Source organism: Lepisma saccharinum, chromosome 9, assembly GCF_977018435.1.
Source record: "Lepisma saccharinum chromosome 9, izLepSacc3.1, whole genome shotgun sequence".
Classification (NCBI taxonomy): domain Eukaryota; kingdom Metazoa; phylum Arthropoda; class Insecta; order Zygentoma; family Lepismatidae; genus Lepisma; species Lepisma saccharinum.
The window spans coordinates 1,662,177-1,684,834 of NC_139237.1; the positions used below are offsets into that span (position 1 = coordinate 1,662,177).

Sequence of the window (22,658 nt, forward strand, 5' to 3'; positions counted from 1 at the left end):
TCCAGGATATGTATTTTCCAACAGCAAAGATGGCTGGAGAATGGTGCTGATCACATCACCTCCAAAATAACCAAGATCGAGAATATTTGGGGCCATACCCTCTTATCCCCTAAATGTGCATTCATGGCATGGTGCTATATGCACATGAAACTTTCCCTACCTTACCTTATGTGACTGCAACATTCATCTAATTTAACAAAAATTACTATTGATATCTTATTTCTGTTTTCTTATTAATTTATATACACACTTGAATTATAGAGCAATACAAATATTGTATGTTTGTCAAAAGCTGTATTTGTTTTTAAAGAAATACGATTTATCTTGCAGTGGACCTAAAGTGATAACGAATACTCGGAGACTATAACATTGAAATGTTATAATCATATACCTAATAGCACAGATGAAATACATGTGTTAAACGTGATAATAGTTTCTGTGCAAAAGGAACACAAATTTACAGCAATTAGGCTAACATTGTCCAGTAGCATTGCCCACAAGATGAGATGAGACTCTGGTCTGTCTTGTCTCAAAAATAATCGCTTGTCTCATCTTAAAAATAATCGCCTGTCTCGCCTTGAAAATATTTTTTTGTTTCGACTTGTGTGTGGTCTCATCTCGTAAAAGAAATGCAGGATATCGTGCCAAGAAAAGTTAATAGTGGAAGACAGTGCAAAATGTTATTCCTGAAAGTGGCTTAAACCTTGAAATATTTTGCTCACTTTTATAGTGAGAATAAATAAGGTCCATTAGTCGTAAGAAGATTAATATTTAAAGTACAGCTTGCCGCCTGTCATGTATCGCTTGTCACTTCGATCTGGAAACTTGCTTAAAGAGCTTCAGAGACCGAAGTGGTAAGCATCACGAGAGGGGGCATTACGGGGGGAGGTTACACCAAAGTGACAACTGACACATGGCACATGCTCCTTCAATCTACAAGGAATAATTCACTATGCATGCGCAAACAAGAGATTGAGTGACATACAGACACTCTCCAGCGTTGCGTTGCGTTGCTTTGATTTGAAAAGTTGCATTTATTTCTGAAGGTTGGTTTCCAAGAGGCTTCAGTCTGAAAGCATGATAAGTGTGTGCTCTTCTTTTTCATTGCTGCTATAATTGAAGTTTTGAAATATTTTTCCTTGCCCTTTTTTGTGTATCGAACTTCTATGCACTATGAAAGTGGATTGTTTTCTTTAAAATCTAAGCTTTCTGCAAGGAGCAACAAACAAGATTTTTGGAATGTGTGACATGACGAACACAAGAACATGTCCAAAACTGAAATACTTAGCTCATTACCATAATATACCAAAACATAAGTTTAGGTTTTCATCCACTTGTCTTTGTAGAATACCCTGTTTTGGACATAATAAACACTGGTCTGGGTTCGCAAGAAAAATACTTTCTCAGTGCGCTTTGTTCCAAAGTGCAATCTTCTGGAACTTTTTGGATTTATCTTATGTTCCAGCTCATGATATGGTAAAATATCTTTATGGGAAATGAAAGTATGGTTTCCTTGTCGATCTCTTTTGGAGACCTGCCCTGGAGGAACAAAAGCTTCATCACAGCCCTGATTTCTGTGTTCGTAAATCTTGCTTGCTGGGCAGACATGCTCAGTTCTTGGGCTTCATAGGAAAGCAAGCCTTCAACTAACCCTTAGAGAATGTTTGGTAAGACTCTTACCAGCACCATGGTGGCCACGGTGGCTCAGTCGGTAACGTGTCTGACTACCATGCTAAAGGTCCCGGGTTCGATCCCCGGCCAGTTCAAATCCGGGAACTTTTCTAACGATGGAAGCGGCCCCGGTGCCCACCCAGTGTCGAATAACATGGGTACCTGGGGGAAACCCTGGGGGGTAAATACTGATCACATCACCCCCACTCACGACCGGATCAAGAAAGTGTGGGGCGTTACCCCCACACCCCCCTATACGCCTTCATGGCGTGGTGCTAAGCACAGGGGAACACTTTACCTTTTTTTTCTTACCAGCACCATGTGGCAGCATTTAATGTGTCATTTCTTCAAAAACTACACATGATATTTCAGTTTTGTCCTTTTTTTTTTCATTTGTACACATATTCATACATACATTCATGGCATACTTGAATCACAAAACAAAACATTATTATTATTATTATTTTCTTTTTTTAATAAATGCATTTTAAAAAGGTAGTTTTCTTTTTTAGAAAAAATATAGCAATGGTACTGAAAACGTGCCATATGATTGTGTCACTGTTTCTTGCATATACAGGAGATGGACAAAAATATGGAAACGCCACGACATCGGAACAGGTGATATCGATGCAATTTTTTCACTTGAAATCGGATGCAGTGCAACATTCTTTTGCACCATGAGATAGGACCCTGTTGGACAGGTAGGAGTCGACAGTTGCACTCTAGATAGCATGCAGTCCAGTTGATACTGAATCATGTCCGAGCTGAGAGTGTTTCAAAGAGGGTGCCCGCCATGCAGGCGCCGCTGTTACCAAAGTAGCCATGTTATTTGGCGTATCGAGAGGGACTCTATCCAAGATCATGATGACATAATAGTGTGTCCGAAAAGACAGCATCAGATAAACACCTGCGGGGACGAAAATGTACACTGAGTGACAGAGACAGAAGGATACTGAGGAGGATTGTGACCATGTGACCAGGACTTATATTTGTCCATTCCTCGGAGACTGCAGGCTGTTTTTGAAGCTAAAGGCGCTTCTGTACCTTAATGTCATTAGCTACAACATTCCGGTATTTCTTCACAGGTGTGTCCATATTTTTGTCCATCCCCTGTATGTTTGACACGACTGTGATAATGGCACAGAAAAAAGTTCACAACCTACATACTACTGTTTATAAGTACAATTTCTTACGTAAACATTGCGTTTGGAAATTATCATTTTCTTTTGAAGTTTTGTAAATATGAACTATGGTCTTTGGCTGCATAGAAAATCTGAAAATACATTGATCTCTGAGGGTCAGTCACTGCATAGCAACATATCAGCTGTTGGATTGATGCCACTGGAGCTTCTGCTAAAGCAGAGGTGATTTAGATTTTGCAGCTGTATGCATTGAAACCTAAAGAAAGCAGTGCTTCTGATCTACAACAAAGAATCAGAAGGGCTCACTCACACCCATTAGCTTCTAATATGCGTGAATGTCCTGCTCAGAAATGTTTAGTATGTGTGTGCGTGAATGTGTTTTTTTATCTTTCTTTTTGATGTGTTGTCTTCATTTTTTAAAAATCTCATCTTTGTTCTTTCCTTGTAACCATTTTTTTCTTTTTCTTTTTTATTGTATTTTCTTATCTTTTTTTATGATTTTGTTTATGTACACCAGGTAAATGTCAAACGGGGTTAGGTGGGAGAACAGCCACAGGCTGAACCTCGCCCTTTAATAAAGAAAATTTGAATTTCCCAAAAGAGAGAGGGGAAGGGGCTGCTTCACAACAGGATTCCACTTGATGCATTTCATCCTCTTGAAACAGTGGTATTTTGTTTGTGCTTTCCTGATAAGCTTCGGAACAGGAAGGAAAGCACATACGGAAACTCTTTCATTCCCAGCTTTGTTATTGAACTCTACCGACCTGTAGCTGACCTCTTTGGTGTAGTGGTTTGCACAGCATGCTATGGGTCCCATGTTCGAATCCCAGCCTGGGCATGGCTGTTCTTTGCGAGTGTCCCTTCATCAGGTTCATCATATCATCACTGATCATCATCTTAGCAATTAGCCAAAAGTGGCAGAATAAAGTAAAACAAACCAAATGAACAAGAACAATCTACCGACCTTCAAGTGGATATTTCTTTATTGCAGAGGAAGCTTGCAAGCCAGGAAAAGGAGTCTTTGTTTCGACACGTGCGAGAAATTATTTTACCATGAGCGTTATCTTTGTAATGTGAGCAAGAAAGCACAGAACAGGAATGGTCAAGGGGTGTTGCTCAAAATTCTGTGTATCCTTTATTATTCATGGGTTGACTAATTCAACAGCCTTGAGATTGTCTGTAGGCAGTCCCTTCCTTTAATTTTACTTTTGTCACATTCATAAAAAATTTTCTTGATGGTAGGAGAACACACTTCCACCTTTTCCCAATTTATTTCAATAGTTTTTCACTGACATCAATTTGGTGTGGGAAGGCAAGATAAGAATCTTATTTGGTTTTGCCTAGATCAGAAACTTTTTCGTTTCGTGGCACCCTTACTGTTTCAAGATTTTTCTGCGGAACCCCAGTCAGAATGTAGGCCCATCTAACACTTGCAACTCTCAGTTAATGCAGTTAGGTTGCTTGCCTTAAGTTAAAATATGAACGCATATTTCAAATTCAGAAACATTTTATGTGTAAAAAGTTCTAAGTAAGCACATATTTGGATCAATCACGTCATTGATTGAATATATTTGAACATTTTGTGGTGCTTCTGTAAGCCAGTCACGGCACACTTTGGGAACCACTGGCCTAGATCATTTATTTCACATTTGTTTCTCCAGATATGCATTCATTCCTTTCCCCCAGAAACTCCAAAAAACATTTTCTTCAACCATCCTCGTAAGATGGATGCAATGTGATAAGAAGGACCTGGGACTTCATGTTGTAACATACTTTTTACTTGGCATCTGATCAAATACTGGAGTGAGATCTTTACATGAAAATCAGCGGAAATAGACAAACTTGATAAGGCTTTTTTTGATACATTTTACCAATTTTGCATTTTTACAACATACCGTATTTCTTCAATTTTCTTGCAATAAGCCTTTTTTCTGTATAATTTCGTAATTGTCTTGCACATAATAAATTATTTTATATTTTATTTTATAATTTATTCTGTATCTTTAGTGCAACGGATACTTTATATTATCGATGGCGGGATAAGAAAATTATGGATAAAGAAATTAAAAGCAGATGCTGTCTTTTCTTACCAACTAGTACAGAACAATAATACCCCCTCTTTTTTCTATCACACCGACAATTTTTTGCCATTCAAACATTATTGAGAAAAAAATGTTCTCCATCATTGTTGTGCAGGCATGGAAATCGCTGTAAAGAAGTTTCAATTGTTATCATTTTTTACCATTTTTTGTTGTTTCTCACAAAAATCAGTCAAAAGTAAAACTAATATTTGGTACATTGCAGCCCTACTCTATCGGAAATCGAGTACGGGAGATTCAAGATCACTTGGCATTGTAACATGCATTTTAAGTAAAAAGAGAAGAAGAAAGCAAGAAAATATTGGTACATCTTTTAACATGCAAGGTGCATTCAATAAATAACCAGAAAAGTAGTATAAAAAATCTAAAATTAGACCAGGATTTTGTGAAGGCATCCGTAATCTATTCATAGCTGGGGCTGGCACGCCTGCCTCGTGCACGGGATGCTGGGAAACAGTTATACAAGATGGCGGCATTCTTACAGGAGTGCGCATCAAAGTGAGATTTTTGTTGAGTGAAGGCATGAAACCGAAAGAAATTCATCGCCGCATGACAGTTCAGTACGGTGACAACTGTACGAGTCTATCACAAGTGTATCAGTGGGCTCAGAATTTCAAACAGGACATAACCAGTGTTGAAGATTCTCTGCATCCATGTCGCTCTGTCACTGCAGTCATGGAAAGCAACATTGCTCAAGTGGAGGACTTGATACGGGAGAACAGGTGTATTACTGTCAGTGAAATTGCTTTTCAGATGGAAGCATAATATAAACATTACCACCTACTCCAACCTTTTGCGTGAAAAACTGAAACCAGCCATTCTGCAGAAACAACGTGGTCTAGTGTCCACTGGTGTGCTTTTGCTCCATGACGATGCAAGACCACACACTGCCAGTGTCACATTGTCTACCATCGAGGACCTAAAGTTTGAGTGCTTGCCCCACCCTCCATATTTGCCCGATCTCGCACCTTCCGATTTCCACACCTTTGGCCCACTGAATGATGGACTAAGTGTATCGAAGTTCCATAATGATGTCCAGTCAGCATTGCATGAGTGGTTACGGACACGTCCAAAATATTTTTTCCCTGTGGAATCAAGGTCCTTATCAAGTGCTGGCGTAGGTGCATTGTACTAGGCAGGAACTATGTTGAAACATAGTACTGTAGTTATTTTGGTGCTTCTAATAAATATTTGTTACAACATATTTCCGGTTATATATTGAATGAGCCTTGTAGTTATCAAATGTACCCTCAGTGATATAGTTTTTTTCTTGAACTGTATCTAAAATCAAAGCCCTTTTACATTTGTATTTAGCATAAAACATTTGTATTCTGGCTTTCAAGTGTATCGTGTATTGATGAAATAGCTGCTAAACCTGATCGCAGAGCTAGCCTCGTGTAGTGGTTCTCAACCATTGAGACCAGAGCATGATTTTATAAAAGTTGATGCTCTTCTGAAAAGTTTTATCCCTTTCTAATTTTTTAAACTTTATACATTAATATGCACCCATGAAATTAAATATTAATAAATAAATTATGGCATATGGTATATGACTAGGCTTCTTGACAAATATGAAATTGGATTTCAAATAATTGGCAACCACTGGATGTAATGAACTCTTGTAGCCTGGTTCTGAGCCACAGCTTGGCAGTTGATAGACACTGTCCTAGTGCACAGTGGCCCTAAAAAGGAGGCAGAAACTGAAATAGATTGCACGGATGGCAAGATAAAAGTTCATTTAATAAATCTGACTTTATCTCAGTAAAATTTTGTTTATGTCCACTTATGCTCAGATATGGTAATTGGGATTGGACCTACAGCTTAATATGGGACCTGAGCCATGTGCCTTCATTGGGGATTAAACCTGGAACCCCCTTGATTACAAGGTGGCATCATTATTTTATACCATCAGGCAGGCTCATTCTTTCATAGACATCCGGCCTTTTTCCAACAACAGTACTCGAATTATAGGTATTTAATGGGGTATATAGGCATGCAGTTGTGCATACATATTATGAATAGTAAAGTTTTTAATTGTCCTGAAACACACAATAGTTTAATATTAACATTTGCTTAAAATTTTGTGGCATCAATGACACAAACATGTGAAAGTTTGTTTCACATTCATTTTATGCTCAGATAGTCTAATCAGAATTGGGCCTACAGTTTTAACATGGAACCCAAATGTTTATGAAATATGTCTTCACTGAGGATCACACCTAGCATCAATTGATTACAAGACCAGTGTTATCACTAGGGCTAGGATTTTAATGCAAATGCTTCTTTTTTTGGTAAGGCAGAAACATAAGTAGATAGGAACGTGTTTTACACGTAAGTGAATAAATTGGGATGCCTTTGTTAGGGTATTTTTTTTGCATTTTTTAACCCTTTTTTGTGGAGTAAAGGCCATTTTTTAAACTTTTTAAACTATTTAGGTCATTTTTCGGCCACTTAAAAGTAATCTTATACATTTTTCTACATTTTGGTGAAAGAAGGGGCATTTTACATGCAAATGTAACCCTTTGAAGGAGAGAGGTTCCCGACTCTCATCTCATTGCCTTCGGCGCAGTTCTGAACAACTGGGTTTAAAGAAAAAGAAATTCTGTGCAGTATTGTTGATACAAGCTGTTGTATAACAATTCAGCTCAAACAATGTGATTGCCCCCTCTATCAGTAAATACATTGTCGCTGAACAAATTATTGTTCAAAAACAAGGAACAAGGGGTACACAGTTTTGTGCTCTGTATCGGACATTTTGTCAGGGAAGAATTTGCACTCCATGGAATTGAAAGTGACTTAACAACAAATGATATTGTTCATTTCAAGATGCTTCTCTTGTGTCCGTGGAAGTTTTTCCATGTGCAATGCTCTCTTGTCCAACAACTGACAATCAATCACTTTTGAAAATTTGCATATGATTTTCGTTGTGTACTGCAGCTCAGTACATATAGTGTAAAATATGACAAAAAGTACTTGTGATTGTCATCTTTTTATAACATTCACAATTAAGTTGTATTAATGATAAAAATCTTTGATAAGAATAAAGACATTTCATTATCACTGTTACTGTTCTAATTATGTATTATGGGATATAGTGTAATATACCAATTCGTAAGTAGATTTCTGTACTCTATTTCTTAAAACAAATTATATAGTTGTACTAGTTGCTAATTTAAAACTAACAGCAACATACTACCATACGCAATTAACATGTGATAGATACTGTAAGGTTAATGTGTAATTTAAATTTCTCTCGGTAGTTTATAAATTTGTTCTACAAATCCTTCAGAATTTTTAGGTCATTTTTCTAACTTTATAGGGCAATTTCTTGCACGTATTAGGTCATAAGTGCATTTTTTAAAGGTAATTTTTTAGCAAATTTAAGTTCATCAAAATCCTAGCCCTAGTTATCACTATGCCATTGGGTACGCAACTACAACTACAGGGTATCCAAAAAGTCACGCAACTGAAATTTTGACCATACGTAACTTTTCAACAAAAAGCGATAGAGACATGAATTTTACATTGGGTATTACTTTTGTCCATGTGGATATTTTTTAAGCATTGAACTAGAAAATCACGTAACATTTTGCACATGAACTTTTAGTATGGGGAAAAAGTTACCTATTGCATAACATAGCTGGTACTGCTCTCTGACAAGATCAATGTTGCCAGTAGACCTCGTTAATTAAAAAAGAAAACATACTTTATATTAGGGCTGAGCCGATACCATTTTGAACCAATACTCTTACCAAATCCCACTATTACCGATACTTGAAAATTGCAATAATTAAAATGTGTTCAAAATATTTATCAATATTGGTACGTAAATAATATTCTCCAATTATATGCATGAATTTGTGGCCGCGGTGGCTCAGTCGGTAACGCGTCTTGACTACCATGCTAAAAGGTCCCGGGTTCGACCCCCTTGCCGGTTCAAATCCGGGAACTTTTCTAACGTTGGAAGCACCTAGCGTCGAATGACATGGGTATCCGGGGGAAACCCTGGGGGGTAAAGGCAGTCAGGGGGATTGCATGGAGGGGGAAGTGACTGCAGTTACCAGCATTCAGAGCAGCGTGTACCGCTTTGTTCTGCCCACTCGACCCCCCCCCCCTTCTCTGTCGCTATGCACGGCCTTAATCCACATGGGGATAGAGATAATAGCAGTGTGAGTGCCACAAAGAGGAACTTCTGCGGCAAGGTGGAACGGAAACATATTTAGTGCAACTTATTCTGACAAAAAATTTGTAGGCTGTTTTTCAAATTCTATATACATAATTAAAATCTTCTTAAAACAGTTGAATTTGTGTACTGATTGCCTAGATTTACCAGAGCTGTAGCGAGCTGCTAATCATGGTTAGTTTCCACAAAAATGTGTAAATCTGACATAATAGTAAATGATACTTAGGATAATTGCAGTGAACCTCATGATGTTTTCAGTATTTTCTCACTACATTCTCCAGTTAAAAGAATTCTGACTTCATTTGATACCCCCCCCCCCCCAGTCGATCTTCTCTGGAAGATACTGACTTTCTGTATTATGAGAAATTTGAAAGTACTGTTGTGTTGTGCATGTTTTTGGCTTTACTGGGAATATTTCTGCATTTTCGGACATATTTTTAATTTTTATGACATAGTTCCAATTTTTATGACATAATTACATACATATTTTACAGTTTTATGGGACATTAAGTCCCAGGCCGTAATTATAACTGTAAATATAATTTTATATGTTGAAAACTAAGAACAATAGAGTTATGAATCAAACGTAGTTTTGTTCACCATAACTGAGACTATGTCAAGCTCATAAAGTCTCAGTATTTAGGAGAAGAAGGAGTTGCAAAAACTATTTTCATCACCAAAATCTAAAGTTCCCTCTCCCACCCTCCACCCCCATAAAATGATGCTGTGGTTACAAATGAAACCAAAATACTGGCTGCTATATGTGTGCGATATATCCTATGGTTAACACAAATACTCTACTTTTAAATTACACTACCTTCTTCATTTTATAACTAATTTTGTTGAAATTAGTGTTATTAAACATGCTATGCCTTGAGGTTTGTTACATAATTTGTAATAACTTTAGAATTTAAAACTCCCTAATTTTTTACGTATTTCCTTAAATGAACTGGCGCATTTGCGACAGCACACTGTAGAAAGCCTTGCATATTAGTCACTGAAGATTTTTCTTCTACTTTATCCGATTTCAATGCACTTCGTCCTTGGTCCTCCTCGAGAGCTATGTATTACAGAGCATCAGATCTGGGATGTGTGCTTGGTTCATTTAAGAAAATGTCAGAAATGCATAAGTTGAAAATTTTTAGAATTTGTCACATACATTTCAAGGTGTGTAATAACACAAGTTTCAGCAAAATTACTTAGCAAATGAAAGTATTATCATTTACAGTTGTGTACTTAAAAACAGAATAAAGAACTGCACATTCCAGTACAGTATGTTCCACTTGAAAATACCTATCTGTGATCACATGTCCTAGACAGGGTTGGCATTTTGCCAGTTTTTTTTTTTTAAAAAAACTGTTTTTTTTTTCATATTTTTTTTTCAGATAAAACTCAATAAAACCCAGGCAAAACTGGGTTTTATTTGGTTTTTCAGGTTATGTTTAAAAATATATATTTTAAAAATTAAATACATTTTTCCCCTAGTAGTAATATATCATAACATCCAATTTGTATTACTTGAGCCCTGTCCCAGACATCTCTGGAGCAGGCGAACGAAAACAAGTCTTTGCACAAGTAGCGATGCAAAACGGCTCCACCAGTGAACACGTGAGAGGGAAATGGATTGCATGGAGGGGGAAAGCGACTGCAGTTACCAACCTTCGCAGCAGCGTGTACTGCTTTGCTGTGGCCACTCGATTTCCTCCCCTTCTCTGATGCTATGCACGACCTTGCTCCAGAGGTAACTGAGACAGGGAATAGTTGACTGAATCAAAAGCTATTTAACATTTCTGTTCTAAAATATAAAACAGTTTGATTCTACTCTTCCTGGAGGGTGTAACAGTTAATGCTTTTGCTTTGTGATCAATTTTCAGGATTGCATTCTCTGAGGAGACACATACTTTGGTGCATCCAACAATCAGAACTAATCGGGTGGGGGTACAAAATATATTATAACCAGTGCTTTCGTTTTCTGGCAGTCGACAACGGTAATCCATACTGGCACCTTATTATAGATAAGGACTAATAACATTTTATTCTAACAAGAGAAATACCTACGATGCCAGACGTCCTGTTTTCGAATCCCAGCCTAGGCATGGGTATTCTTTGTATGTCCCTTCATCAATTTCAGCATATCATCACTCGTTCTCATCTTCACGATTAGCCAAATGTGGCAGAAAAGAGAAGTAAAATAAACCAAATCAATCAATGAAACAAACAAGGTATACTTGGATGCATCATCATTTATGAACATAACACAATTTTGAGTAGTTGTTTATGAACATAACACAATTTTGAGTAGTTGTTATGATGGACACATTAACAAGCAACGAAGTAACATAACAAATCAACTTGAATAGTGCCGGAACAATTCTTCCCAGAAAACAACAACAACAACAAAAAAAAACTAACTAACTTTTTTTTTTTACAGTGAGACTTCTAATTTTATCAATCAAGTTTGTTACTTTCTTCCCTCTGCAATGATACTCAAATTTAAGCATGTTAAAGTATGTTTTTCAAGATGCAGCACATTTTTAGTAAATGCTATTAGTGAATATTCCATTCTGAACTTCAGTTTATGAAACAAATTATTTTGTGAATGCAATGTTGTGCCTATGTTGGAATGAATTATGCTACAGCTATAAACACATGTTTTAACTCATTTATTTCATATGCCATAGACCATTAAATAATCAAAAAATGCTATGCAACACAATGTTTTAAATCTGCTTGTATACAATTTGTTTACAGTTTGTAACAGTTGTTTTTGCCCATTATTTTTCCGGATGTTTCAAGCATAAATACCTCCCCCGTGTATTAACCATGCCAAATTATAAGTTTGCCATATTTAATTGTCTGGTTGATTTCGTCCAAATGGAATACCTTATACATCCTCCAAAATATCTGGCTGCTATGAAAATGGCAAGTCCCATGGTGACCTTCAATTTTGTCCCCAGCGCTCTCCAAACATGTACTATATTTCAAAACATTTATTTTCAAACTGTAGTTAAAGCAATGCCCTAAAATTCTTAAAAGAGTTTCTATTCAAAAATGAAGTTTAGGCATTTGAAAGCGTCATCAGATACATAATGCAACAACGCATAGAAATTATTCGAATTTATTATCAAAATTCGTGTTCAGTTCGACAGATATTTCGTTGAGAGGAATTTATGGTGAACATAACCAACCTACAGAACAAACAAAACTGTAGGATTTGGGCAGATGAAAAGTGATTCTGGACGTACCCCTTCATCCTAAGAAAGTGACGCTGTGGTGTGGTTTTTGGACCAATGGCGTGATCGGGCCTTATTTTTTTTGAGGACCAACATAGAAATCACATGACTGTCTATGGGGAACGATACAGGAATATGGTGGTGCATTTTGGGGGCCTAAATATCTTGACATCAACAATGTGTTTTTCGAACAGGACGGTGCAACTTGCCACACAGCTCCCAGCAACAATGGAATTATTGCAGGAAAAGTTCCCCAGACTATTTCTGTCCAAAAAGGGTGATGTGAACTGGCCACCAAGATCATGTGACCTAACTCCCCTGGATTATTTTCTATGGGGTTATATCAAATCTGAGGTCTATGAGACTAAACCACGCACAGTTTGTGACCTGAAACGGAACATCGAACGAACCATTGAGGCTATACCGCTCAATATGTGTACAGACGTGCTGGAAAATTGGACATTCAGAATCCATTCCACCCACCGAAGCAGAGGAGGACATTTGAACGACATATTGTTCAAAATATAATACCATTGTTTGCTCTTCAAAATAAATATATATATATATATATATATATATATATATATATATATGTCATTATCACTTGTTTTCATTCTATCTAATTTTAAAGGTCTGACATTCAAATTGGTAGACCCTTTATTACAGTTTTTTATAAAAAGCTTAAAACTCATGTGATGCTGTAACATTTCTGAGACTTGTGCGTCTTAATCTATGAAAATATAACCTAGTAAAATAAAAGCATAATTTAAAGTTCTTGCAACACATGTAAAACTGGTCTGTTGTCTACCTTACCTTTAAAAACAATGACCAATTTTTATCAAATACAATGTGAGACCAATCCTTCAAGTTATCTTGCAAGTATAAAAATTGCAACTCAAAAGCTTTCCATTTATGGCAGTTATCATAAATACACAGTTTGTGATTTTACCACCTCCTCTCCTAAGCTATGAAATATTATTTGAAAAGTTTTACTGCAAAATTGCGGGCCAATGAAATCTCTAAAATGACTGTTTAATTCCTTATACTCTGTATTCTAGATTGTTTTAAAAAAAAAAAAGAAAAAAAACATTGTAGAGCAAAGCATAGAGAGATGGGGAAAACTAATTTTTCTTCCACCATCTTGAAAAAAAATGTCAAATTTTTCTCACAAAGTTTCTAGCGGCAGAAATAATTTTACCTAAATTTACAGCAGTTATCATGGCCACTAAATACAGATGACTTATTCCTCTCTCCCCATCCTCTCATGATCCTCCTAAATCATGCACCATATTTTGATAATTTTATTGTCAAATTGCAGTGCAAGTACATAATACTCCTGGAAGTTTCGTGCACAAGGTTGACATTGTGGTAATTATGAAGATGCACGACTTACGTGGGTATAGAGCTCCTAACCAGACATAAATAACATAAATAATCCATTAGAATGAGAAATGAGAAAAATCATTTAAAGAGTGTTCCAATTTAATTATGCGACAATTAACGACATTTCAATAATATGTACTCAATTTTCCCTCATAATGCTTAAAGAGGCAAAAATTTCTTGTATCAATTGATCATCACAGTTGAAACTATGACTATGGTTTCCCCCACATAAGGAAGTTACTGATAACTAAAGCCCGGATTTTTATGTAATATCAACCCCTAAAATATGTACATAAATATGTAATAAAAATGTCTGAAATATGTAAAAAATATGTAAATTCATAATGAAATATGTACTATAAATATTTATTCCAAACGTTACTTCCTATTTTTGTTACATTTTTTCCTCACAAAGGGATATGTTTATTTCAAAAAGACTTACAAAAATTGAAGTTACAATATTACAATGCTTACATTAAGTATTTTTTATGTTCTTATAGAGCAAAAATATTAACCACAATTTGAATATATTCAATATTTAATATACAATGTCACCAGGTACCATTCAAAATGTTCAGTAGTAATTTTTCGTTGCCCAAATTTTTCATTCAAAAAGCACTTACAAATATTCAGGTTACCTTTGATCTTGGGGCAGGCACTGTATTTAATTATTTAACTTACAATATGTTACCAGGTACATTTCCAAATGTTCAGAAGTAAATGTTTGTCGCCGATCAGATAATATGTTCTTGTACGCAGAGAAACTTCTCTCCACATCACAAGAAGTAACCGGAGCGTACTTCAGGAGGTGAATGTGGTCGGGAGAAATATCATTGGGAGGGTTAACTGTTTCACCATTGAGAATGCGGCTCACTGTAAATAAGCTGACGTAACCTGGGTTTCTTTCAGTCACTGCGTCAAATTTTCTTCGAGCTTTCTCTCCCACATCTCCTCCAACAGCAGACAGTTTCTTTCTAGCATCCTCATATATATCCATGGCTTCCAGGAGAGGAAGCCCAACAGTTTCAAGTTTTTTTATGCTTGTATCAATCCAACCAAAATTGCTGTTTATATATGCCATATCGCAAGCAAGTTTGGTGTCCTTGAAGAGATTTTGAGCAGTGCGTACCGATACAGCTGAGTCCGCCGAAAATGAGTCAAGCACAGATTTCACTTCTTCAAAATGTTCGTTGTAAAACTTACTTGCCCGGATCCAAGTGCCCCATCTAGTAAGAATAGGTTCCGGAGGAAGTGGTACACCTGGCAATTGTTCCTTGTAAACTTGCACACGTTGTGGTGCCTTCAGAAACACCTTTTTCGTGGAAGAAATAAGTTAGTTGACTTCCGGGAAATTGCCTCTCACCTCCTCAGCAATGCGTTGGAGAGCATGTGCCAAGCAAGTAAAGTGGATCAAGTTAGGATAAAACACTTTAAGTGCTGTAGCAGCTTTTAACATGTTTGACGCACTGTCTGTGAATTGAGAAGAACTCTCTTTTCTTGTACGCCATCCGGATACAACAATTTAAGACTGTCATTCACAAATCGTGCTATGGTGGAATAATTAGTACGCTCTAGAACTTTGCATGCAATGAGATGTGGTGTAGATGGAGAATCAGCAATTAGCGTTCCAACAATGAAATTACTTACATACCGTCCCAAAGCATCAGTTGTTTCGTCGATGGAAATCCACACATAGGAACTGCCTACTTCTGCCCTAATTGATTCTAAAGTTTCTTTGTAGGAATGTGGAAGATATCGCTTTCGAAGGGTTGACTTGTCAGGAAGTTTACGGCCACAATATTTTTCCAGAAAATCCTGGAACTTTGGTACTTGAATTTTATACCAAGGGATGTTTGCTGCAATCATTGCTTCGCACATTTCCTTGTAAAACACACTGAATGAAGAATCCTCTTGCATCTGGGTTAGTAAAACATCATGCTTCTTTTCACTCCGTAGTTGTTTGTTTTTCACATGAAGTGAAGTGCGAACATGTTGATCTAATTGAGACTTCATAGTGCACCCAACTTTTTTATTGCACACTCGACAAAAAATAACTTTACCATCCATAGTAAATGCATCATCGACTGCTATCCAAGATCGCAACTTTTGAGATAACGAGGAGGTAGGCGGAGCCATTCCAGCTTTCTACAGCTAAAACACTGTTTAAATATTGAGGCAAGCTCTTCTTAAAATTCCAATGGTTAAAATGAAAAGGCGACGAAATTTATGTAAGAAATTCTACGGTTGAGTTATACTTCATTCAAGATTTGTCGCCGCCGGCTGCAAAAATCAAAACGATCACAACAATGTACGGATGAAAGGTAAGTGCCTCTCAGCATTGTACTTGCCGCCTTCCATTGTTGGTTCTCTTCGTTCACTGTGTGTTGCTTGCCGCTCCATGTTACAAACTGGAAACTGAAACACTGTCGAATCTTGATGTAATTGTTACGATGCGGCGAATCAACGAACTGCTATGTACGTACAACGAAGGCAAATCACACTTTTAAGTTACTATATTTTTTGAGACCTGGAAATGGGGAGGGGAAGTGAGAAGATACTTTTTTAACTAGTAAGCCAAAACTTCATTGGATTTTCCTCTTAAGGACTGTTTTATGTAAAAAATATTTCATATCTTAGGAATATGTAACATTTAGTAAAATATGTAAAAATATGTAATATAAAACTTCACTGTGACATCTCTACTGACGTAATTCGTCAATATATTTTAATTCCACGCTTGTACATATAAAGGAAAAAATATGTAATTACATAGAAATCCGGGCTTTACTGATAACCAAAGTGGTACCACATTTCAAAACAATAAGCTTTGTTCAAGTATGCTGCATCAATCAATGCAAACGTTTTAATCTAAAAATTTCTGACACTTTCATTTTTGTTTCTTGGATATGTAATCTTTTTATTTGTGTTAAAAGTACATTTCTATCATGATTTGAGGAAAATAGCCTGAAAAAACCCGCTGGCTTGTACTACATTCATTATTTTTAGTATTATAAGTTCTGCTAAACCTTCTCTTAACAAGTTTTCGAAAAAAAAATTGATACATGTAGAACCTCATAAGTATTTAAAGCAATAATTTACAACATTTTATGAAAAAAAAACACTTTTTTACTGGTTTTTTGGTGGGTTTTTTCGAGTTGGGTTTTTCTGAAAAAACCTGTATGGGGAAAACTGGGCTGGGCCCACCCAGGCCAACCCTGGTCCTAGGCCTGCATTTAATGGTAAAACGTGTGATATTTTTTTTAGCTTGTTTACGTTTTAATGTTATGTCATTATGTTAATGACCAAAATCTGACGTAGTCATATAACTTACGAGAAGTAATTTTTTTTCATCTTTGTACACAATTCTTGTTTTCTTTAATGCATAAACACCTTTGCTACCTTCATGCACAATTTTGTGTTAATCAAAGTTTTCCTTTTCCATTTTTGTTGATTTTACCATCGCGTGCTTAACTTTTTTAAGCATGTTTATTTCAACGATACCTGCAGGTTATCCTCACTAGTAAGGGCAATATGTTGGGAACATGTAAAGAGATCCTTGAGCATTATTTTCAACATATTTGTAGTTAAACAGTAATCTGATTTTGAAACATACACGTGTTTCATTTGGAAATCTAAGCTGCACCGAAGTAGTAGAGTTGTTGCCTCAGGTGTTATGTTTGAAAGCATAATTTAATGTAAATAATTCGCATTGTCTTATGATAGTAGAGTTGAGAAAACATCAAATGTACTTATGTGGCTAATATCTACTTGCAGATGCTCACTGAAGAATAGTGGAAGAGATGTTACACTCCAAGATTCAGTGATTATTAATGAGGATTCACAATTCAGAAAAACTTACTTGTTACGAAATAAAGAAAGAAAAGGTATAAACATGTCGCAGTCAAGAATTCAGTCTTGGAACCTAAACAGATCCCGATTAGATTGCTTTGTGATTAAGGCTGCACCTATCTTAGAGTCTGCAAGGACACCAGAGAATGGTACAAAATCTTCAATCTCTCTTGCTGGTCATATTTGTAGCGAGTGCAACAAGGTGTTTGGTCGCCGATCCCGGCTTGAAATACACATGAGAGTTCACACAGGAGAGAAGCCATTTGCATGTTCAACATGCAGGAAAGCGTTTACGACGAAAGAAGATCTTAAAAGACACTCAAGAATTCACACTGGTGAGAGACCATTTCAGTGTTTGACATGCAAGAAAGCATTTGCACTGAAAGGAAATCTCGATCAACATTCATTAACCCACACTGGAGAGAGGCCGCATGCCTGCTTCACATGCAAGAAAGCATTTGCGAAGAAAGGGGATCTTAAAAGACACTCAAGAATTCACATGAATAAAAGTTACTTGTTGCATGTGGAACACACAACATTTACAAAGAAAGGAGATATTGAAAAAAATAATCAAGAATTAACACCAGAGTGTCTTTGAAGGCAACTATGTTGAGGAGGTCCTGTCATAACTCCCATGCATCGAGTGGATTGTAAACAGTGAGAAAGAGATGGAAAGTTTGTTTTCAATGATGAATAATGTAGTGTTCATTATATTCAATATCTGTTCACATTCTATTCTTTAGTGCTGAATGTGCCTGATTACACCTGAGTACGTGTAGGACATACAATGGAAAAAGTGAAGGTGTTGTTGATATTATTCATCTATCACTACAAAGCAATTTCTTTTAATTACATATATTTTTAAAACATATAAAGGCCACTCACAGTGATTTTTATTTTACATAATTTTTTTTTACATATTTCTAGTGATTTTTACAATTTTTTTCTAATTGAAGTTAGAAATGTCTGCCATAACTTGTCAGAAAATCTTAAAGCTCGTAGCCTTACTGAACAATAAAATTAGAAAAAAAAGTATAATTGTGGGAATAAGCAGAATGAAACATGCATGATTTGAACACCCCAGCAGCTAGGTAATCACTTTGTCACCAATTTCTAGGGAAGAATAAACTGTTGATGTTCCAACAGGGATTTATCATTCCAATTCACCACCTGGTGAAACTGTGTAGTCATCCCCACTCCCACATTGAACCATGATGTCCTGAAGAGTATTTTTCGTAAGTTTCTGGGATGGGCAACTTCTACATGAGCCCCTTGCCAGTTGAAGTGGACCATAAATTACGTACATTAGATAACATTAGGATATTGACTTCCTTAGTTGAAGTCCTTTGTAAAAAGAAAAAAATAGCAATAAAGTAGTGTAAGGATTCAGGGAAGGTATGTCTGTCTGAAGGATGATTTGTTCAGAAACTGATAATGCCCACAGTCAAAACTAATGATGCACAGAGAAAGTGACATCAGGTGATTCCATGCCAAAGTGTCACAGAAAAAAGGCATTTTCAACCTGACCATACCCAAATTTTGTGATTTTTCGTATATATTCAGCTTTGAAGTGTTCTAAGTTTTATGAAAAGGAAAGTTAAGTTTACATTATGGTCAGCACCTTATCAACTTAAATGGTCATAACTCAGATAGTATTGCAGTTAGACATGTGATTTGTGGCTCATTGTAAAACATTTGAAAGAACCTTTAACCCGTAGATACCTATGCTGTCTTTCCTGGTATTTGTTCTAATGCCCAGTGCATTTTCAGTGGGAAATAAAAAATCCTCAAATACTGGATGTTTCTTAAATACTTGAAGGGTTACAAAAATGTATTGCATGTAAACTATTGAACTTATGTTAATGAAACCAGTCCAGAGCTATCGAGAAATGCAAACAGTTTCTGCGTGTATGTTTTGTTAAGCTGCGAGTTCACATCCCTGCCACTAGGGGACTCTCAAATGAATCACATCACTCAGTGTTTTTTGCAATGTTTTGGCCTCCAAGATCATGGGACCTTACACTGTGTGACTTTTTTTGTGGGGTTCCATTAAAGACATTTGTCTCACAGATGCCGCATGATATCGCAGCCCTAAGGGAGCTTATCATCACAGCGATAGACTATTTCGACAGGCCCATGTTGATGCAAGTGTTGCAAGAAGTAGAATATCGTGTCGATGCGGGTTGTGTCACCCGTGGTGTACACATTCAACATTTGTAGGGGTGAAAAATATCTGACTTTCTCGTTCATTCTGAACTGGTTTCATTAACGTAAGTTCAATTCTTTACTTGCAATAATTTTTTGGTAACCCCTCAGGTATTTTTGAAACACCCAGAACTTTGATTAACCATTAATATTTTGGAAACTACGAATGATATAGTATAATCGTACCACCTTTTGTTCAGTATGGAACATGCTATATGCCTGTGGTTGAAGAAATGTTTTTTTCAATATCCAGAAGGAGAAAAAATTCAAAACAACTTTTTTCGTGAAATTTCTAATTTGGCTGGCACCTACTTATGCTACACCATGATGGGAGGGTTCTAAACTGTACCTGCATGCATGTGACCTGATATGTGTAGCACTCTCGTTGCAAAATTTACCCACTTGTTGATAGTTCTAGAGGAAAAGAAAATTGCAAAGTAGAGCCCAGCACATATATTTATGCAGTGTGATGTGGGACAAAACTCAAGAAACAGTGTTGCTAATGGAGCAGATAGAAAAATCGCTGGAGTGTGCCAGTGCACAGCTGTTACGTACAAGAAAATTAGAGAATTTAGGTCTATCTAAGGAGTTTTAAACGTCATGCATTATACCAGGAGTAGGATTATTAATATGTACTAACAAGTGGCTTTGTATGTAGCTACATACATCTGGACTAAAATTTCGCAAAATATGGACTAACACATACGTAAAATTACCAAAAATGCTGCAAAGAAGACTTCTTCATAGTGATTCCTTATTTGAGTGATTTCAAACAAAATAAAGACTATTATTTTCCATTGCATTAATGCACTGGTGGCGTTCTAACTGTTCACTCCCAAAACTCGTCTACACTGGTACGGAACTGCAATGACAGAAAATACATGACTGACACTACAACTGCTTTGAGAACTAATCATAGGTGCCGACTCCACTGGGGCTTGGAGCCCCCCCCCCCCCAATGTTAATGATGTGGGGACAGAGCCCCTCACATAAATTTGTTTAAGATCTATCTAATGTATTATTTTGCTTCTCTTGTAAAGTTTTCTCTGAATTGTGCAACATGAACTTAACTTTAAATACACATTTGAAATGTTCTAGACCATCAAATTTGGCGGGCTGAGACTGCTAAACCATCAACTTTGAGGGGAAGGGGGGTGGATTAATGGAGACAGCAAAACACATGACTTATTACTATATACTATATATATACAGTATATAATTATGAGTAGTGTTAACATTTTTACTAAAGAGTTTCAAAATAACAAGGTGATATGACAATTATACCAGTATATTGTTTAGTAAATTCTGAACAATTTGAGGTCGTAAATACGACTTTCAGACAATATTAATATGTACGATATTTAGTTATCCTCGAAATCTCTTCCTCTAGCCCAAAGAATAAGGGGAAAATAATTTTAGTGTCTTTGAGTTTATTTAACACTGGCTTGCAGTAAAGTACGCAAGGAAAGCTTATGAAAAGTCTGTATTGCGAAAGTGGGAACGGCTATGATCAAAGGCATTATTTCTAAAGCACGGTGTGCTATGTGTTTATTTATTATTGCAAAATTAAATTTAAAAAGTAAAATATTGTAGCAAAAACAAAAAAGTAAAATTATTTGCATGCGATTTGTGTTAGCATTTATGTAAATAATTAAATAAAACTGTTATTGTAAATATTCGGTATTTTTATGGGTACGTGAACACTAAGGTTCTTTGCCCCATCACATGTCCTTTCTTTACAAGTCTGTTGCGAACATTAAAACACACCCATGCCCTCGCCGGGACTCGAACCCGAGACCTCTGGATCAAAGTGAGTTGAGCCGACCACCCAACATGCTCGGCTACAGAGGCCGGCATAAAACTGTTATGTTGGCCTCTTAATGTAAATACATAGCCTACTTTTAAATAAAAATGTTAATTGTTATCTAAAAAACAAATGAGCAGACACACGTTTTTCATGTTACTTTGCAAGAGGAATATAATAGCTGCTTAAAAACTCCTATAGGAAGACGTAATTTTTATTTTTAAAAAAGGGCTCTATCTATTTCAGTGATCAGAGCCCCCCAATAATTTTGACAAGTCGGTGCCCCTGGAACTAATAACATGCGAACGTGTTAAACCTCGACAATTGGACCACAACACTCCTCCTCAAGCAGTATTATTGCCTCTCTGTGATCAGCGACAGTCGGTTGCCTTTGTTGTACATTTACAAACTATGCTGGCTTTCACAACAATAACAAGTACATATACTGCCACTAGACGATAAGCTGCACGTCTTTCTTTCTTTCTTTTCTTTTTTTTTTTTTTTTTTGAACTTATCGCCCATCAAAGCATGGCAATTTTAACACAGAAAACAATATGCATCGAATTAAGCAGCAAAAATGACAGCCTCCTCTATGCAATTTCTACAAGAACACGAGTTGAAATGCTCATGGAGCCATATAATTTATTTCTTTTGAACAATTCGAAAATTATGAATTATGAACAATTTGTGAATTTTCCGAGCTTGGCTATGCAAGGTTTTTGATTTCAACTTTGACAGAACTGGAGGCATTATGGAATTTAATGTTCATTAACAAACACACACTTTCACATACACATACGCAATTAACGCACACAACGTCAAACCGGTCAAATACTTAGTATGAAATAAAAATATGGTGCTTCGAATCCAACAAAAATCACCATCACTTTAACTGCCTTTCTCATTCAGTGACAGAAATATTGCTTTATTGTTACAGTTGGCAACACTAGTTACTAGCTGGCCAATGAACATGCACTGCATAAAAGCAGCAACCACTTCGTCATGCTATATTGCCACATTACCGTCCCTGCCAAACGCGAACCGTGAGCTGGAGAGCTATTCAATTGTTGTCAATGATGTTTGCATGAG

The 22,658-nt window shown here is 36.5% G+C and overlaps 1 protein-coding gene across 2 annotated transcripts in view; it reads left to right on the plus strand.

Moving 5' to 3' along the window:
• LOC145991976 (uncharacterized) overlaps positions 1–22,658 on the plus strand; it is a 95,873-nt gene that overhangs the window by 46,009 nt on the left and 27,206 nt on the right. The window contains exon 4 of one of the 2 annotated variants that reach the window (XM_083127968.1): positions 17,486–19,034. The exons of the other annotated variant lie outside the window; for it this stretch is intronic. Coding sequence (XP_082984094.1) covers positions 17,486–18,158 — 673 coding nt within the window. The 3' untranslated portion in view covers positions 18,159–19,034. Of the gene's footprint in view, positions 1–17,485; positions 19,035–22,658 lie in introns of those variants that run through there. 2 annotated transcript variants of the gene reach the window in all.